At 44.5% G+C, this 20,158-nt stretch overlaps 1 protein-coding gene across 2 annotated transcripts in view; it reads left to right on the top strand.

Moving 5' to 3' along the window:
* The window catches only part of DCAF7 (DDB1 and CUL4 associated factor 7), a 30,735-nt gene extending 11,324 nt beyond the window's left edge, over positions 1-19,411 (top strand). The window contains exons 2-8 of one of the 2 annotated variants that reach the window (XR_009614131.3): positions 6,766-6,924; positions 7,663-7,774; positions 8,136-8,254; positions 11,073-11,282; positions 12,225-12,342; positions 14,539-14,776; positions 19,339-19,411. Coding sequence is in view for 1 of the 2 variants with exons in the window: in XM_060645749.3 (XP_060501732.1) it covers positions 6,766-6,924; positions 7,663-7,774; positions 8,136-8,254; positions 11,073-11,282; positions 12,225-12,342; positions 14,539-14,711 (891 nt within the window). In the remaining variant the exon portion in view is untranslated. Of the gene's footprint in view, positions 1-6,765; positions 6,925-7,662; positions 7,775-8,135; positions 8,255-11,072; positions 11,283-12,224; positions 12,343-14,538 lie in introns of both variants that reach the window. The other variant, XM_060645749.3, reaches the window with a different exon arrangement.
* The last annotated feature ends 747 nt before the right edge of the window (positions 19,412-20,158 follow it).

Genomic DNA, 20,158 nt, shown 5'->3' on the forward strand with positions numbered 1-20,158 from the left:
CAGCTTAGCAATTGGAACTAGTTAAGGGTGGGGATGGAGAAAAAGAACTCACCCTCAGTATTTCTTCCTGTGGGGGACAGGGACAGGAACTCCTTTTCCTATGGGCATAGGTGGACATATGGAGTGGGGCGGGGGGTGTAAAGATAGAGAGTGCTATTAACAGTTTTTTAAGACTATGCCAAAAACCTAGATGAAGCACAGTGTTTTTTTCAAATGTTTTAATTTCTTTTTGAGAGAGAGAGCATGCACGCCAGGGAGGGGCAGAGAGAGAGGGAGACAGAGGACCCTGAGTGTGCTCTGCACTGACAGCAGTAAGCGCATGTGGGGCTTGAACTCACAGACCTGTGAGATCATGACCTGAGCCACCCAGGCGCCTCTGAAGCATAGTTTTAAGGGCAAACAAAGTGCAAAACTTCAGTGGAAAAATCTGAATAATTCCTAAGGACTTTCTGAAGAATTGAAAATGTAGTCAAAGATCTATCCCCCAAAAGACACCACCCTCAGAGTTTTATGGGCAAATTTACCGAAGGAAATATATAACAAAGGCACAGTAACCATCCGTAAGAGTTCCTATAAATCAAAAAAGAAAAAAGACACAGTTCCATAAAATATACTGGGCAGATGTTTTAAGTTGGTGTTTTTCTAGCATAATGGTAAAGAGCTTGGGTTGTAGGATAGTACTACCTATATTTACAAGGCAGCTTCATGATTGTGGACAGGATACTTACCATCTCTTCTACTCAAGCAACTAGGAAAGTGGGAAGAAGAATAGTACCTACCTCATGAAGATGTTGAAAGGATTAAATGAGGTAGTGCATGTAAAGCATTAAGCATGGTTCTTATACTTGATCCATTGTAAGCACATAGATAATTAACAGTGGTTACTGTTAATCAGAAGTATAAATAGTAAACATGCTCAGCCTCAGGAGTAAAATGGCAAAATACCATTTTTATCCTTCAGATTACCAAAAATGTAAAAGATTATTTTCAGTGTTTTAAAAGTTGTGGAGAAATTGGCACTCTCATATACTGTTCATGAAAGTGTAAATGGAAGCAGACTTTTCGAAAGCTGTTGGATCAAATCTCTTAACTGTGTTTTTAAGCTTAACACACATTATCTCATAGTTTCTGTGGTGTTAACATTTAAAATGTGATGCAACAATTACACTGCTAGTAATCTATCCAATAAAGCATTTGCACATGTGTACAAAGTATTGTTTATAATAGCCAAACAATGGGATATAACCACAATGACTGTGTATGGTTAATTATGGTGTGCCTAACACAGCCTGCTGTAGAAGAATGAGCTAGAGCTGTTATGCTGACATGAGAAGACCTTCCAAGATAAGTTGTTAAGAGCAGGTTGCAGAATACATCTTCTGGTCCAAGCCTGTTTATGTTTCTTCAAACACCCCACAGATACTTATGAATACAAATGCGCAGAGACCCATTTGGAAAGATACCTACCAAACTGGTTTGAGAATAAGTCGAATTGGGGATGGAGCTAACAGGGGACTTTACCACTTCCCTCTGTATTTGAATATTCACAGGGAACTTCCATTCTCTTTCATCAGCACATTGTAAACATATGAGCATCTGAACAAAAATGACTCATGAGTAACAGTGAGAGCCAGGTGTTACTCCTGTCAATACTTGGTTGGGGACTGAGCAGAAGAGCTAAAGTCAGGTTAAGGATAAAACACAGGTCTGTGCCACACATGAAGTCTTTGGGGAGATCAGGAAAGCTTAAATCCCAGCCATTACCTACTTCTTCCCTGGGTTAGGAGGTACTGTTGTGCAGAAGTTGTCAAAGCTTGCCGAATTAGTCCCCCAGGGAGTTTGTTAAGAATATCGATTCCCAGGCCCTACTTGACACTTGTTGAATCAGAATCTTGGGCTAGAGTTGGGGGCTCCAGGGATGTGTAAAGCACTCCAGGTAAATCTGGATTTGGCCAGATTTGGAGACCATTGCTGTCTGCAGTACAAGCAGAAGTAGGACAGGCCCTGTTTTTAAGGCCTTTACTAAGTGAAATAGCAGAAGACAGTAATGTAAGTGCTTTCATGAGGCAGTATGGGGTTAGTCACCAAATGGATGGTCTAGATCAACACTGAAAGATCACCATACCAGGGAGACCACAGATGGCTTATGAAGGAGCTGGGACACAGTAGTATTATTAAAAGCTCACACACCAAGTATGGCACTAGCCTAAGTAATTTACTTACAAAGGTTGTTTATATACAGAGTGTTACAAAGAACTCTATGAGGTAGGTGCTGTGAATGTCTTCACTTTACAGATTGGAAAACCAGTTTAACAAAGTTAAGTAACATGTTACTTAACATGGTTAAGGAACATAGTTCCTACAGCTAGCAAGCGGTAGGTAAGGGGCCCTGGATGCCTGATGTCACTGTTCTATATTAAAATTGGGTGGGATTTGAGTTGATGGAAAGGAGGTAGGAGGGTTTTACAAGCATAGAGGACAGTGTAAGGAAAGGAACCTGGAAAAGATGAGAAGCAGTAACTAGGTAAATAGGAGAGCAAGTGTGATAGGCTAGGGCCAGGTGGTAGAAAGTCTTAAATGTCTGGTTAAGAGGATCCTATGTGGCAAATGCTCACAGGATCTGATATTTCGAAGCTGGCGGGAAATCTCTGATGACTTGAAAGGCAGCTTCTAGAAGGGAGTGTAATGTTTTCTCCATTTTGCCGCACGGTAAATATCTGTATGGTTAGAGAAATTGTGTCTCTTGTGCTTGCTGCCATATCCCCAGCACTTAGAATGACTCCTGGCACCAAGTAGCCATTCATTACAATTTGTTGAATAAATCCATGAATGAAACATTTGGCTCAGAATCTGCATGAGAGACTTATTATTTATTCTGCCCAGTGAACCCCCAAATTTAACTTTTCATCTGTTTTCGCCTCCCTCCCCCACCAAGGCTGATGCCAGTTTTCCCCATTCCATCTAGGATCTTCCTTCTTTATTATTCTCCGCAAAGGTCAGAATTTTAAATTCTCAAGGAACTGTTCATTTGGTCAAAATCCCTCTTGTGGCCATCTCTGGTTGCCCCTTGCCCTTCTCACTACCTGCCACCATAGGGCCCCTAACCTTTCTCAGTTTTCCTGTGGAACTCTGGGCTGAGCCCCCTGCCTGGCAGACAACCTTCCCCGGCATAACCAGGCCTCATACTCTTACCTCCAAGGCCTTATGGTCTGCTGCCTTCTTAGACACCTTCACAGGGGAAAGCCCATCTAGGTCCTCAGTTTCCTTTCAGGGCTCTGCGGCCTGCCCCAGGCACACCTTCCCAGCCCCATCTGCACTGCTCTCTCAGATGGTTCCTCAGACAGGTTTTCTTGCTGCCACCAGCTAGATCATTTAGTTTGCCACCTTAGTACGCTCATCTGCCTGAGTGCCTTTCCTTTCTTCTTGGCCTCCTCAGAACCCTCCCACGAAGACTGCTCAGATCCTATCTCTACTTTCCTCACTTGCCCCCTTTGAATTATTGCTCTTTCCTCTAAACTGTTACCAATTAACTGTCACAAACAAGCAGCTTATCATGTATTACCTGTGACATCACTTTTATTGCTATCTTAAGGCAGTGTTACTGTGTTTTAGGGCACTGGGTTTTTTCTCCTTTTACATCTTCATACATCATCTATATATGTATGAGCATTAGATGTTCCATAAAAATGAATAGGTTTACTCATCTAGGTTTTTAAAAGTCAGACATGGGTAGCAAGATCTATAAATAGATTCCTTAGGAATCTACAAAGCTACTAAACTAATAACTAATTTAGCAAAGTTACAGAATTCAAAATTAATGTGCAAAAGTCAGTTGTATTTCTGTATAGTAGCAAAAAAAAAATGGAAATGGAATTTTTAAAACAATTTCGTTTATAATAGGATAAAAACACTCAGGAATAAAGTTAATGAAAAAAAATGCAAGACCAGTACACTGGAAACTTCAAAACACTTCTGGGAGAAATGAAAGAAAGCCTGAATACGTGGAGAAATATGCTGTTTCATGGGCCAGATAACTCATTATTGTTAAGAGAGCAGGTTTTCCAAATTGATTTATAGATACAGCATAATCCCCAGCTGAATCTCAGCAGGCTTTTTGTGGAGTTTGACAAGCTGGTTCCAAAATTTACACAGAAGAGCAAATACATGGAATAGCAAAACGATTCTGAAAAAGAATAACAGAGTTGGAAAACTCATACCATCTAATTTCAAGACTTCACTGGAAAGCTACTACAGTCAAGACGATGTGGTACTGGTAAATGGATAGGCATATAGATCAATAGGACAGAATAGAGACTCCACAAATAGACGTGCAAGTACACGGTCAGTGGATGTTCAAAGAGACCAAAGTAACTCAAAAGGAGAAAAGGTAGTTTTCATCACATGATGTTGGGACAGTCAGGCATTTATACGTAAAAGAAAGTGAACCTTGATTCATACTTGGCACCGTAAAAAGCAATTAACTTGAAATGGGTTACAGGCCTAAATGTAGAGCCTAAAACTATAAAACTGTTAGAAGAAAGCAGAAAAAACCTGTGACCTGAGGTGGGGCAAGGATTTCCTGGCAAGGACACAAAACCATGAGTAAGAAAAGAAATGATAAACTGACATCATCAAAATTTAAAATTTCTGTTCTCTAAAGAACACTGCAAGAAAATGACAGGACAGCCACAGACTATGAGAAGATGCTTGTGGAAACATGAGCGAGGGCTTGCATCCAGAATATGCAAAGAACTCTCAAAACTCAGTACAGAAGAAAACAACCGGTGAATAATGAAGTGGACCTACTCTGTATGATCCAGTAATGGTGGACACATGTCATTATACCTTTGTCAAAATCTGTGGATTGTACAACACAAAGGGTGAACTGTGGACTTCGGGTGGTGGTGATGTGTTGGTGTAAGTTTATCCGTTGAAGAAATGGACCACTTTGGTGCAGGTACTTTGATAGTGGAGGTTGTGTACATGTGTGGGGGCAGGTGGTATATGGGAACGCTGTTCTTTCTGCCCAATTTTTCTGAGTCTAAAAAATCAAGTCTTTTTTATCTTATTTTATTTTTTTAAGTCTTTTTTAAAAAAGAAAATATCTGAGCAGGCTTCAACAAAATAAACAGGGATAGCAAATAAGCAAATGAAAAGATACTGTCATTAGTTACTAGGGTTCAATGCAAATTGAAATACTGCTGCACACCTATCAATGATTTTTTTTTTAAAGCTGGTAATACCAAGTGGTGACAGGGATGTGGAGTGTTTAGAACTCTCCTATATTGCTAGTGGGAATGCAGAACGACATAGCCACTCTAGAAAACAGGTTAGTTTTGTTTTTAATAGCAATGATTGATTTTTTTAATGTTTTTATTTCTTTTTTGAGAGAGAACGTGCGAGCAAGTGGGGGAGGGGCAGAGAGAGATGGGGACAGAGGATCTGAAGCAGGCTCTGTTGACAGCAGAGAGCTGGATGCAGGGCTTGAACTCATGAGCTGTGAGATCATGACCCGAGCCCAAGTTGGATGCTTAACTGACTGAGCCACCCAGGCAGTTTGTTTTTTAATAAAGTTACAACTACATTTACAACACAACCCAGCAAATCTACTCTTAGTTGTCTACTCAGGAAAAATGAAAGCTTGTCTAAGAAGAACTTATACATAAATATTCATAGCAGTATTTATAATGGTCCCAAACTAGAAATAACCTGAAAGTTCATCATCTGGTAAATGGATAAATAGAGTGCTTCCACATGATGCAATGTTTTCAGCAATAAAAGAGAAGACACTACTGATAACACACAGCAACATGGATGAATCTCAGGGGCATCATGCCAAAAGTAGCTAGTCACGAGACTCAGTACTGTATGATTCCATTTGTGCGGTATTACAGAAAGGGCAAAACTAGAGATTAGTGGTTGCCTGGGGCTTAAGAGTAAGGGATTAACTGCAGAGGAGCCCGAGAAAACTTTTTGGGGAGATAGAAATGTTCTAGATCTTAATTGCTGTGAGGGGTTATCCAGCTGTATACCTTTGCAAATGTATACATTCAAAATCATTGAACTGTACACTTAAAGTGAATTTTATTGTATGCATCTGAACCTAAATAAAATTCTTTTTTAAACAAGAAATGGGCAGAAAGACACTGGTATCTAAGACTGAAGTCAGGCAACATTAGAAGGAATTCTGTTTTTCTGCTGTGTGGTTGGTGTTTATCCACTTATTATGGATCTTTACCAAAAATTCCCCATTCCATCTTCCAGTTGGTGGGAGTTCATAAACAAATGTATAATGAGTGGCATTTCTCATGGAGCAAGATTGAGTTTGACAGCAAAGAATGGAGATTAATACTGGTCCATATCCACTCTAAGAAAAAGTAGCCCAGAAATCAGGGAACTTGACCATCAATGACACCTTTCTTTTTTTTTTTTTTAAGATTTATTTATTTTTGAGACAGAGCGACAGATTTCCTAAGCATGCTCTGTGCTGACAGCAGCAAGCCCAATGTGGGGCTCGAACTCACAAACTGTGAGATCATGACCTGAGCCAAAGTCAGATGTTCAACCATCTGAGCCACCCAGGTACCCCTGCAACCATTTTATGCCAGTTACAGCCGTTTGGGTTCTTGAATGCTTGTTTGACACATGTTTGTGCATAAGCATATTACTAGCCAGGGTGTTGGGAGATGGGGGGAAGGATTTGATGTATTTGATACTGCACCAGAAAAACAAATGTTTACGTGGCTCAATTTGGTTGTTTTACAGGTTCAGCTTGTTGGCTTAGATGAAGAGAGTTCAGAGTTTATTTGTCGAAACACTTTCGACCATCCTTACCCCACCACAAAGCTCATGTGGATCCCAGACACAAAAGGTGTCTATCCAGACTTACTGGCAACAAGTGGCGACTATCTCCGTGTGTGGAGGGTAAGCAGGTGCTCAGTTAGCAGCCCGACCAATGGGCTTTCTTCATGTCAGCTGTTACTAAGCCCCATGGAGTCACAGAGAACAGACTGGGGTTGGAGGCAGCGAGTGTCATTGTAGCCCGGCAGAAACCAAAGGTAGTGGATCTGGAATGACCTTGTTTGGCTCAGCAGATTTCTTAATAAATCTAGCCAAGATTCTTTGAAGTCCTGCTGCAGTCAGGCTCCAGTCAGCCCTGGAAACTTGAGGCTCAGTTAACCTGAGGAAATGAAGGTAAACTTCTGGGGGTGGGGTGGGGTGGGCGGGGCTATCTGAGCCTTCTTATTCTGTCTGTAGCCAAGATATTTTTGAGTAAATTAGAAACAAAGGTGGGCCATTGATGCTAGTAAAGTATATGGTTGGATTGTGGAGCCTCACCTCTCTCAGCCAAGCTGGTCATCAGCAGCATCTCTTCTAGCCTGGAGGTATAGTGCCAGCCAGGCAGGGTACGGAGATTCTGGGTTGGACAAGGTGAGAAGACCTGTCCTCTATGAAAATCGGGGGGTGAAAATTTGCAGAACAAAGCTGGGCAGAGGAAAAAGCTTGGAAAGAATTAGTGTTCAGGGAGTTCCTCTGGAATTTATTACTCTGTTTGTTCTTCCCCTGTGTCTTCTGTTTAGTAAGGTATTGTCTAAACAGAGCTTTTAAAGGTTTTCTGTGAAGATAAGACTAGCTGATTTTTAAAAATTATTGTTCCTTCAGGTTGGTGAAACAGAAACCCGGCTGGAATGTTTGCTAAACAATAACAAGAACTCCGATTTCTGTGCTCCTCTGACCTCCTTTGACTGGAATGAGGTGGATCCTTATCTGTTAGGTAAGGGAACAAGGGAGTGCATATTCCAGTTTGAAGAAGCAAAGATACATTTCCTCAGATATAACACTAAGCCTGAGGTACATGCATGTATCCTAGATGGGGCCAAGACGGAAAGAGGCAAAATATGGAACGGGTCATGAATTCTTCATGTGGAGCGAGCTTCCCATGTGTGTATATCTAGTCAGCAGAGTCTAAGGTCCTGGGATAAGGATTAAATACTTGATTCTTGTTGGCTCTGCTGGCACCCTTCTCATGCTAGCAAGTATCCATGGCATGTCCTCTCCTGGGCTAAACAGAGGAGTAGGTGCAAGGAGGGAGGCCTCACTCTTGTCAGCCGTTGACTTGCACTGGCTGTTTCTAGGTACCTCCAGCATTGATACGACTTGTACCATCTGGGGGCTGGAGACAGGGCAGGTGTTGGGCCGAGTGAATCTTGTGTCTGGTCACGTGAAGACCCAGCTGATTGCGCATGACAAGGAGGTAATGATCCCATTCCTCTTCTGCTTTCCTCACCCGCTCTCTTGTGAGCTGCCTTCAGTTCAAGGTCAGACCGTTCTCTTACTATTCTACATAGTATGTGGAAAATCATAATAGAATGCCAATGTCTTCCTGTTGGAATTAAAAATGGTAATGTTTCAAAAATAGCAGTGAGCGACCCTTGTAAACTAATGTTTGTGTGGGGTTTTTTTGACTGATATAAACAACTTAATCTGCCATGTGTAGTTTTTTGTGCCAGAGATTGCTGTTCTGTAATAATGAACTCTCTTATAGACAAACTTGGACCTGATGTGATTCAGAAATAACACTTATTTTGAAATATATTAATTTTTGGAAGGAAGTGGGGGGGAAACCAGGTAGAGGGAAAATTTCTTGGCAGACAAACCTAAATCATTTTTTCTCTCAACTTGGCTTATGAAATTCTAGTATGTTCCTTAATAATTTTAATACGGTTTGGGATGAAATATGGCTTATTTTCATGGTGATATTTCTCCTAATGTTTATTGGGAAAGCTGGGGGGAGCTTTTGTGATTGTGTTTGGATCAAAGCATTTTTCTGAGGAGTGCTTTTGGAAATGGGTCATAAATCTTTTCCTCTATGGAGGAAGCAAGCTGCTGCATGCTCCTTGTACTCTGATTTCCTGTGGGTAGTGTTTCCTTTTCTTTTCTCCCTTACCCTGCACAGCAAGGAGTATTAGTACAGATTTAAAAAAAAAAAAAAAGAAAAGAAAAGAAAAAAAGCCTTGACCTCAGGTCAGACACTTGAGGTTGTCCTCAGAATGGGAAGATGGTGACCAGGTTATCACTCTTAGCAAGGGGTTGGTCTTTGGCTTTCTGCACCCCTAAGGGTAAGATCTGTTACAAGACTGCCGGACTTGGTTGCTGCTAAGCCAAAGGGCAAAGGAACGATTTGTCCTACAGAGAGGACCAGTAAGGAACTTCTGGAAGCCCTCTTGGCATCAAGTGGAACAGTTTGCTATATTTTAGTTACGTGACAACATAGCCTGCTCTTCTCTGTCAGGATCCAACCAAGACAACTAGAACTACCCTACATATTTAAACTCGGGCTTTAACCTAGGGCATTGCCCACAGAGACCCTGGTGAAGCTGGAAAGCCACACTGGCAGCAGTGAGGTAATGGGGAGAATGGGAGCAGTGGGGAGCTGCTACTGTCTGTCGACTAGAGGAGCCGGGAACCAGGGTCTGTGTCTCCCTGGCAGAAGCTAAAACCATGGAGAGGATACAGCCACTGCCAGAGACACTTGAGGAACAGAGAGAGGGAATGAGAATACCCTACCAGGAGCAAGGACCAGGAATGGGTCTTAACAGCAAACCGACCCTGGGTCAGCACCCTGGCTCTCAGAGAAGCAGTGACACCTCCTAGGCCTTTGCTTTTCTCACTCTGCCTCTCTCTGTCAAAGTGGAGACTTGTGAGGAGGCTCTAGTTGCTGCCTGCCGCAGAATGTGGAGGAGGGTAGCAGGAACTTTCACCTTCCCTTGTTTTATGATGAAATTCGCAGTGGAGCACGGCTGAAAGAGCGGTCACTCAGAGCTGGGAGAGCTTTACACATTCGGCCACATTGCCTGCAGCGATGCAGCTGTGGTGTCCCTGTCCCCAGGAGTTACCTGGAGCCAGCCCGTGGGGTACGCATCCTGTAAACAGCCCTTGCCCTAATGTAGCCGGACAGTGCTAGACAGAGCCTAGACCTGCCAGGCCTCATTGTGATGACCGGCCCGGTTTGCATTTGAACCACTCCTAATTCCTACTGTAGAAAGAGAAGCTCAATTTCTTCATCATCAGCCAGAGAAAAAGGAGTTTATGAGGTTGAATAGAAATAGATGCTCCTTTGGCACTGTCCCTTGCTGGAGTGACAGTAGTGGAGATGCCACTTATGTCTCCCAGAAGTCAACTGTTACTATCCTTGACCCCAGAAGGTCCTTGGCATTTGTTTTTCAGTTTTTTCCTCTCTCTGCTCTGGCTCTGGCTTTGTCTGTCTCTTCTCATCCCTTTCTTTCTCTGAAGCTCTCTGTTGCTCTCTGCCTCTGATATTTCATAGATACTAGAGGTGTGCAATGTTTGCAGCAAGTAATAAATGCAGAAAATAATTATTCAAAACCTAAATTGATTCACTTCTCAACACAGACCAACTAGGAGAAGAAGCCGAGCATGTCCTAGGATAAGTGAGTGACACTAAACCTCTTTGTGAATATAGCAACACCTGAGTCTCCCATGATTCAAAACTGCTATTACTTGTTTCTTGAAAATGAGTCTCAGGTCCAGGTTTCACAGCAGAACCAGCCTGGCAGCTATTAAGTGGCCACAGGAGGGCTGCTTCCACCTCTCAAATTAATGGCCTTAATGTGGTGGTCATGGATCTGTCTCTGATCACGCACAGACAAAAGCCACCAAAGCCCAGGAAATAAATGTTTCAATTTTATAGTGTGGCAGAAGACAGCTACTGGCTTGCAGCATACAGAATACTTGCTCAGACTTGTGCCCTCCTGCTCAGCAGGGTATGTGGTCTTTGCTTTATCACCAGGGTGGGAGGAAAAAGACTTGGAAGGGCAGGAATGCAGGAAGAAGCCGGCCAATTTGTGTAGCAGAATGATCTTCATTCTTTGGAACGTCACTGATGTTAGAGCTCTCAGCTGCCAGTATTCACAGATATTGTTTGGCTTTACTTACCTCCTCCTGTGTCTTGAGGTGGGGGGGTTAGGTGAGCTAGGGATAGTGGAGTTCCCTGCTACTGGAAAAGAAGGTGACGGATCTGAATCTGACTGAAACTTCTTATTCACCAACAGGTCTATGATATTGCATTTAGTCGGGCTGGGGGTGGCAGGGACATGTTTGCCTCTGTGGGCGCTGATGGCTCCGTGAGGATGTTTGACCTCCGCCATCTAGAACACAGCACCATCATTTATGAAGACCCACAGCATCACCCACTACTTCGGCTCTGCTGGAACAAGCAGGACCCGAATTACCTGGCCACCATGGCCATGGATGGAATGGAGGTGAGTGCCCTGCTTCAGGCTGACATAGGCCTGGCCACCTAACGGTGGGACTGCTTAGTATATCTAGAAGAGTAGCTCTCAGCTCGTGGCAGTTTTCTCTCCAGTGGATTTTTGGAAATGTCTGGAGACATTGTGGGTTGTCCCAACTTGGGGGCAGGGGACGGTGCTACCAGTATCTAGTAGGCAGATGCCAGGGCTACTGCTAAACATCCTGCAATGCACACAAGAGCCCCCAGTAACGAATGATCTTACCCCAAATGTCAAGAGTGGTAAGATTGAGAAAGCCTGATCTAGAACAAGGACCGCATGTTAAGAACTTTTACTGTTTGGAGCACTGGAGTTGGAGCCAAGAAAAGCAGTGTCTAAAAAGTAAACGAAATCATATGTGCTTATGGTGCTGAGCAGAGAAACAGGCGGTTATCCCCTTCTCGAGTCTGGACAGATTCTTCCAGCTTTAGCAAACACACATGGCAATGGCAACTCTCTGTGGCCTGTTGCTTGATAAAAGCAGTGAAGTGTGGGTGGAGATGATACAGTGATGAACTTTTGGTGAAGCCAGTACCTCAGACTTCTTACATTTCACTCTCTGCTTTGGGGGTTGTGGGAAGAGGGCTCTCATTCTGTCAGCTGAACATGCACAGAATTCTTAGCACATGTATCTAATAGGACTTGGTGGATTATCCAAATTCATGTTACCTCTCCTGCTTCTCACCTTTAGTTCCAAGGCCCTATGTTGTTTGAGATACAGACTATAAACTACCTGGGTCTTTTTCTTCCTTTCTCAATCCTGTCGCTGCTTTTGGGACCAAGACCCTCTTGTCTGTAATGGTCTTTAATCCACAAATGGACAAGTTATGCTTTCAAATTTTTTTTTCTTGTGTAGTGTCTTATTTTCCTGTTATACCCTGAAGTTCCGGGGCCTTTTACTTGTTATTTCTGCAGGTAGTGATTCTGGATGTCCGAGTTCCCTGCACACCTGTTGCCAGGTTAAACAACCACCGAGCCTGTGTCAATGGCATTGCTTGGGCCCCGCATTCATCCTGCCACATCTGCACTGCAGGTAATCATGGTGGCAGGGGGTGGGGAGGAGCAATGGGGAGGGAGAGGTCAGGAGATCTGCTTCTTGTCTCCGTAGAAGTGTAATCCTTAACTATTTTCTAAGGATGGTTTGAGAACTTTAACAAAGGAACTCAATTTGGAGCTTCCCTCCACTTGTGAAATGGAAGCATTCCAGATTTCCAGATGACCTTGTATCTCCGTGATAGTGGAGCTTCTTCTGTATACCGTTCACATCATGTATCAGTTGTAGGCTGTGCCTCACACTGATACTCCCTGGGGACACAGAACGAACTTGCAGTGGGCTCTGGGTGTGTTGAAGGCCCTGCATGGCCTGATCAGTAGTGTGTGACCTGTAGTCCCCATCTCACCATTTGCCAGACCAAAAACTGTACCCCTTAAAAATATGCTGGTTGTGAGTGTGCTTTTATTCTGGAAATAATATGAGTCTGTTATTAAAAATTAAAACAATACCGAGGTATATAAAATAGGAAGGTGAAAGTTATCTTTTCTCCTTCCTGCCCTATTTCCGCCTCAGTCCCATTCTCTGTAGAGGTGACCTCTAACAACAGCGTGTCTCTTTGAGACCTTTTATGTGGGTGCATGCATACACACATCCCCTAGTATGAATGTCTGTCCCTTTATTTTATAAAGACAGGATTCCGCTCGCCCCGTTGTGTTCTGCTCCTTATCTTTTTCATTTTCAGTGCCTCAGGTTTCCTTCTAACATACTTTTCCCTCTCCTCGCTAATCAGTAGCATCCTCATTTTCTTGTTCATTATGGAGCCAAAGGAGCAATGTCGTTTGGTGGTTTTCTGCTATTTTAGTATTAATTTGGAAGGCATGAAACTTGTCCTGTTTTTGGCCCTCTCCTCATGCCTGTATGTCATTGAGGAGCAGTTGGGGGCCTATGGCCTGTGCACCTCGGGTTGCGGTCTGACTCCTTCATTGTTGCCTTCTTTTTCCCCCAGGGGTGTGGGTAGGGAAGGGTGAGACAAGGAGAAAAGAAAGATGTTGTCCATTGTTTGTGGAGAACAGTACCAGTGCCCCCCAGTAGAAACCCATCTTCTGCTCCTGGCAGCTGCCTTTGTCTGGCTCACTGCTATGTATGTTGCACCTGTTTTGAGTCCCTTCAGGTGAAGGAGCTGTGGCTGAAGAATGTGCTTGGTTGAGAGCGGTACCGAGGAAAAGGAACTTAGTCCTTTAGAGGTCCTGAATGTTGCAAATAAACCCCCAGGGTTCCTGACAGAGGTTGTCCCTGGGAAGGGCCCAGGTTGTACGGCCTTGGTAGAAGGCTAGTGTTGCCCACATGAGCCTGGCCTGTTAGGGCTTAGTTTATTCAGATCTACTGTGTATCAGAGACAGGTTTTCACATCAGGATGGGCTGGTGGGATCAGGGGACACCATGGTATTGAAGGTCATTGCCTCTTTATTTTTCGTCTCTGAAATTAAGAACTTATTATTTTGATTATAAAAGTAAATAACCACATTACAGATCACTTATCAGATAGAAAAAAGTAAACCTAATTCATTACTTTGCCATCCTCATAATACCGCTGTTTTCATTTGTATATATTTTCTTCCAGTCATTTTTCATGTGCTTATTTATTTTTTGTTAAGGTTATTACCTTCTTTCTGGTATTTCCCAGGGCACTTTTCTAGGGAAAATTGTTTTTAATAACATGTGTCCACTCAGCACTTTATCTCGTCTGATAACAACACCAAATCGAACTATAAAAGTCCATAAAATGGGGTAAAATCCCATTAAGTTGAACCATTAGAGAGGTACCTTTAATCGCTGAAATCCTTTAAGTGGCTGAAAATGACGTGTTTGGGGATCATTTTTTATCCCATCATCCTTTCTTGATGTTGCCCCAGGTGACAGGTGCCCATTTAAGTCCCATTCTACCATCTCAGCTCTGCTGCAGCGAATGGGGCCCTGGGACACATCAGAGGCCTTGCTCCGAGTCCTGGCTTTGCCATTCCCTGGCTGCATAGCTCCGTGGTTTGGGGCAAGTTCCTTAACATTTCTGAATCTCAGTTTCTTCATCTATAAAAAGGGGGCTTAAAATAAAACCTCCCTTGCTGGGGTCTTGGTGAGCAAATGCTTCGTGAACTGTGATACCTCCACCTACCCCAGGTGCTGGGATCATTACCCTCCTGACTTGTGACCTTGCTTGCTGGCTTTCTCTCTCACTAGCGGATGATCACCAGGCTCTCATCTGGGACATCCAGCAAATGCCCCGGGCCATCGAGGACCCTATCCTGGCCTACACAGCCGAAGGAGAGATCAACAACGTGCAGTGGGCATCGACTCAGCCTGACTGGATTGCCATCTGCTACAACAACTGCCTGGAGATACTCAGAGTGTAGCACTGGCGGCGCCTTGCCCACGTGGCAGGGGCTTGTGTGTTTCCTGCCTCTGCCCCGTCCCCAAAGTAAGAAGCGACGTGTTTCTGGTGGCCAGTATGTCTTTCATTGCTTTGCACCACTGTTACCAGAAGCTGCTCTAGGAGTTCCTGGCCAGTCATCCCATCGCTGTCTGTGCCAGACTCAGTGCTGTCGGCGCCTCCTCAGCCCAGGGCTGAGTTTTAAGATGTTCTCTCCTTTCCTCTTCTCCTTTGGTTCCTCCATTAAACTTTTCTATGTATTTGTTTGTCAGCTGTTGTGTTAATGAGCATTACAGGCACTGGCTGTGTTTGTATTCATCTGTCCCAGATGTCTCTTCTCTGTCTGCTGCCTAAGGCAGCAATCTGTGTCCATGTCATGTTAGCACTTAAGTGGGAACAATACCAATTTGGAGTTTTTTCTTCTTATTATCAATGTCTTTAACAAATTTCAACTTTGTATATTTTTTACCTATCAGGCTAATTTTTTTATGAAAAGAATTTTACTCTTCCTGGTTTCTGCCTTTGTTTCCTAGTCCACCCTCTTAGCACTTCCTCTCTCCCCTCAGTGCCTGGATCTGGCACTGGGCCCTTGACCCCATGAGCAGTTTGCCTTCTTGAATCACTGAGCGCAGCATACCTGACCAGGAGTCCCAAACCGCCCCGGTGCTCTGAAGTCGGCCAGCTCTCTCACCTTTTCTCAGCCTGCCTCTTCGCAAGGGCATTCTGGGCTCCAAAACAGACACTGGAAGCCTTCTGTTACTTCCTCAAGTACCTCTGTCCAGCCCCGGTGGGACCTACTGGGAACGTGTTAGAGCTGAGAGAGACGGCATGCCTGACTTGAAGGGAATGGTTTCAGGAAAGCTGAGCTTAGAGTGCATTTCCAGCACACAGTTTCCTAGTCTGTTCTTCTCTCCAGATGTGAGTCTCAGACCATTTTCTTTCATGGCTTGAATGATAGACAAGCACAATCTGTAAGCTGGTCTTTATGATCTCTGTTTGGTTAGTTTGCTGTGACTGGTGGTTGGCCACTCTTGGAGCGCCGTGGGGTGAGAGAGTCCTGCTTGAGAGGCACATCATCAGTGCATCTGATCCTGAACAAGGTCTCTTGTCCAGTGTGGGAGACCGTCAGCCCCTGGAAGGACCACAGCCTAATAGGCTGTGATAATCCCTGGCCGTCAAGTGAATAGATAGCTGCAGGCCAGCCAGTTTGTGCACACCTGTTACCTTCCCACCCCATTCAGGTTCTGAGCAGTATTGGACTTGCAGGCCGCAGTGTCTGTTTCCGTTACGTGGGTGAGTTCCATGGAGGGGGCTTGTGTGTGATTCCAGTGGAAGATGAGTCTTTGGGCAGGTGGAGTTTGGGACATGCTCAGAGCCCGAGGGGACTTCGGTCTGTTGTGTTCTGCCACAGGTTTTTGAGCCCCTCTAAGTTGCGCATCTGTTCAGTAGGAGAGTCGCAGACCTCAAGGCTGGTGGTTTTGTCTGCTTGGGCTCTCACCTGCGCTTGAGAAACAAAACAGTTTTGTTCTCCTGGGCCCTTAAACTCTTTTGGTCGAGCCTTCTTTTCCAGAGCAGATGTATTTGTATCCCTAATTTGTATCATGGCTCTTCGCTTTACTACACGGGGGCTCGTTCAAAAAAGGGGGCTCTTTTCATAGTGTATTTCCCCTCCTTTTTCACCTTATTATTCTGGATTTGGGGCTCGTTAACTTGCCATCCATTTGAGGTTGACTTTTCTGCAGTTGCTACCAGATTTGCTCTGTGTCATTTGGCAGCGTGAAGCGAGCAGTTCTTGGTCAGAACCCTCCTCTGTTTGCAATTGTATTTGCTGGTTCCAGGGTCCTTCTTAAGGGTAGCAAGTCTGAGTTGATGGTTGCTTGCTTTAGGAGGCCATCATGTCCTTACCATGGAAAAGGGCCTGAAGTGGAGGTCAGAGGTGATAGGAGGGGCTGGGCCTGCTGGGGCACTGAGTTCTAAGTTAAGATTCCTGATCTGCACTTAAATGTGGTCTGAATGGTGAGAGGATTTGTCGACCGGAACTCAAAAACAAGGGAAAGATATTAGCCAATAGTAATTAGAATATGTTTGCATAATTTTGTTATTTACTTTGGAAACCAACAACTTTTGGTGGTGGTTTTCCCTTGCCCTGTGGACTCCCTGCCCTCTCACCCCTCCCTAGGCCCTGCAAAGCAGTCCTCCTCCTGACATCCCACCTGGGTCCCAGGTGAGACTCCCCAGTCTCCCTGAGCAAATACACACACACAGTCACAGTTGCTGAGATGCTGGTATTTTGATCAGCTCTCTTGCCCTCCGTTTTTACCAGAGGCCAGATGGCCCCATGGCTGAGGGGGGGATTTCTGTAGTCTCAAGATTTAGAAAGCCTCTTAGTCAGGCATGCTCCAGGAAATGGAGATCTGTTGTAGTCTCAAAAGCGAGTGTCTATTTAATTTGTTTAGATTTTCAAATTGACACCCAGAGGGAATGGGTGGGAGGCTCTGCATCTGTTGTCCTCTGGTGTGAGAGGAGCAGCGGCCAGGACTTCCCTGGGAAGGCCAGGCAGCAGCGGTGTGTCTGGGCTCTGCTCTCCTGGTGGTGGCCCTTTGATGTGCTCCTGCACCCTGGGCCGAGGCTGCTTCTGTTTTCCTTGTCTGAGGGGAGGGAGAGGTGCTGAATAAATTCGGCCTAAGGTACCACATCAGAGAGTTGGTGAATGGATACAAGTCCTTCAAGGACTTGAGCGTTTACACCCAGAAGGGTTGGAACTCTCTCCTTCCAGGGAGGAATGAGACAGCAAGTTGAGGACTTGAAGAGGGGAGATACTTGATAACTGGGTGAGAATTTCTTAACAGAACGAGGATCAACTCTCAAAGAAGATTAAGATTTGGAAAGAAACAGAAAAAATTGAGACTCCTACGAGGTTTTGATGATAGTTTTGGCTGAAATTTTCAGAGGAGATTTAGGATTGGGGAGAAAGTCAATGGTAAGTGTTTCTTTAGATCTAGGGAGAAAATATTAAAGGGCAGGAAAGGTCTGAGGTGGCCATGGAATGAGACTGTGCCCTCGGCTTGTGTCAGCCTTTCTGGGCCATTCATCGGGTATGACCTGGGTAACTGGGGACAGGAGCCTCTTCCTGCAGTAGTGCAGCCATAGGTGATGTTTGGTGGCAGAAATCTGTAGGTGTTGGGAGTCCCGTGACCATTCCAAACCATGGCTTTTCTTGGTTGTAGATTTGTACAGAGCAGAGGAAGCAGAGGTTATAACCAGTCATGCCTACTTTTCTCCCGCTCCTTTTTCTTTTCTCTTCCTCTGGCCTTGCCACCATGGAACTTTCTCCCTGCTGCAGCCTGGGCCTCGAATTCTGAGGCTGTAAGAACAGTGGGAGCTGCAGGGTTTACCACACATGGGAGGGGCAGCTCCCTGTAGTCCTGCCACCTTCCCCAGTTTGAGAATATGGCAGCTCCTTTGCCTCCTGGCTTGGAGTAAGGGAGACCATTCAAGTAGACGCCTCTCTCAAAGCAGACACTTCCCTTTATTCTCTGCACTCCAGGATGAGGAAGGAGGGTCATGCCTGGCACTTAGGTTGTGATTTCCCAGGGAGGAGAGCTAAGCTGAGTAGTCACTGTGAACCCTGGACAGGGCTCTCTGTACTGGCTGGGCCAGCTGTCCAGAGCGTCTCATGTTGCAGAGCCTTGCCCACCTCTCCCACCTGCACCCTTTTCTCCCACCATTGTCATTGCCGCTGGCACTCAAAGTCAAAGGTGTGGCTACACAGTATGGGCCCGGTCCTCTCAGGCTACTTTGTGGATATTATTTTTTTTAAGTATGGAAACATGCAGGTGCCTTCCCAGAGAGGCTTAGACTGGTGTATCAAACCAGAAACAGCTAAGCTAGTGAAAGGATGAACTCAAGAAGAAAGATGTTGGCAGTCTGTGTAACAGCTGGAAAACTCACAAGGACCCACCTTGAGGACAACCCAGTGAATATGGACTTGTGGTGTCTGCTATTTAAGAGAAATGTTCTCACCTGGGGTTGGCTGTGGTAATACAGTGTGTGACAAAACTTGGTGACCTAAAGCTTTGACTTGCTTGAGTTGAGAATGAATCACTTGCTTGGGTTTTTGTGTATATTATGACCCTGTCAGTGACCCCCCCCCCCACACACACACCCCCGCCCCGAGTGTGAACTTGTAGCATGATTGTACAAACCTCTATGTAGAAAATGGAGATTTCTTATTCTCTGAAATGTTAAGCTCTAGCCAATCAGTTTCTGCCCCCTTTAGCCTAGTATGTCTGAACTTAATTTCTTGTTATATATTTAAGCTTTTCCTCTATACTATAGGTTTTGTGACATCCCATGGTCAGGTGGAGAGGAAGCTGCCCCCTTACAGAACTGTACTATCACCATTTTTCTTTTTAAAATATTATTATCACGGGATTGATTGTACACAGGGCTTGTAATAAAATGTTAACACTGTGCTGTGAAACCACAATGGTAAATCTCCATTGAAGGCTACTTCAAAGGCACCTGAAAGTGGAGTGTTACATCTATGACTTTATTTCTTGCTTCCTGAGTATATTAAACCTAATTTTCACCCTTTCATTCTGTTTCAGCCTCCTGTATAAGAAGTACCGTATTTTCTGCCCATCATACTTTGTAATAAAACTTGAACATGTATAGACTGAATTTCTTCTTGTAATGAATTCAGTTCTTCCCATTCTGCCACTGTGGGCACATTCCAGAGACTCTGGCTGGGGGATTAGAGTCTGCCCCAGCCCATCACACTATCTGACAGCCTGACTCACCACCTTTAACCAAACACAGAGCATCTACCCTATGCCAGGGGCCATGGCCCTCAAATTACTTGCAGTCTCCCAGAGGAGACATCCACATAAACAGTTACTGGCAGTGTTACGCAATAATGGGTATGTTTAGGCTTACAGGCTGCCTCCTGAGGAGGAGGTGATCACCCAGAGGAGGTGATCACCTGGGTGATCTGAGTAGGAGCCAGAGGAGGTCAGGGAAAACTTCACAAGATGGAGGATGTTTAAACTGGGTTTTGAAGGCTGAGTAGGAGTTCTCCGGGAATAGGGAAAGACATTTAAGGCAGAGAGAATATCCACATACAACTCTAGAGGCAAGAAATAATATGACCATATTCAGAGAAATAGAAGTTGATACGGGGTTTTGTATGGGGAATGGCAGGAAATGAGGCTAGAGAGGTAAGCAGGAGCCAGATGAAGCAGAATCTTTTGTGCTTTGCAGAAAGTTCAGTCCTTAACTCCTATATGAGACTTTGGAAAATTTACATAGAGGGAAGTCATGCTCAGAATTGCACTTTAGGAGGCCATGAAAAAAATGCCTGAGTAGGAGGTGAAATGGAGTCAGTTCACCTATTATAATAATCAAGATGAGAAAAAGTAAAAGCCTGAA

The sequence above is a fragment of the Panthera onca genome, chromosome E1 (genome assembly GCF_046562875.1).
Source record: "Panthera onca isolate mPanOnc1 chromosome E1, mPanOnc1 haplotype 2, whole genome shotgun sequence".
Lineage (NCBI taxonomy): Eukaryota > Metazoa > Chordata > Mammalia > Carnivora > Felidae > Panthera > Panthera onca.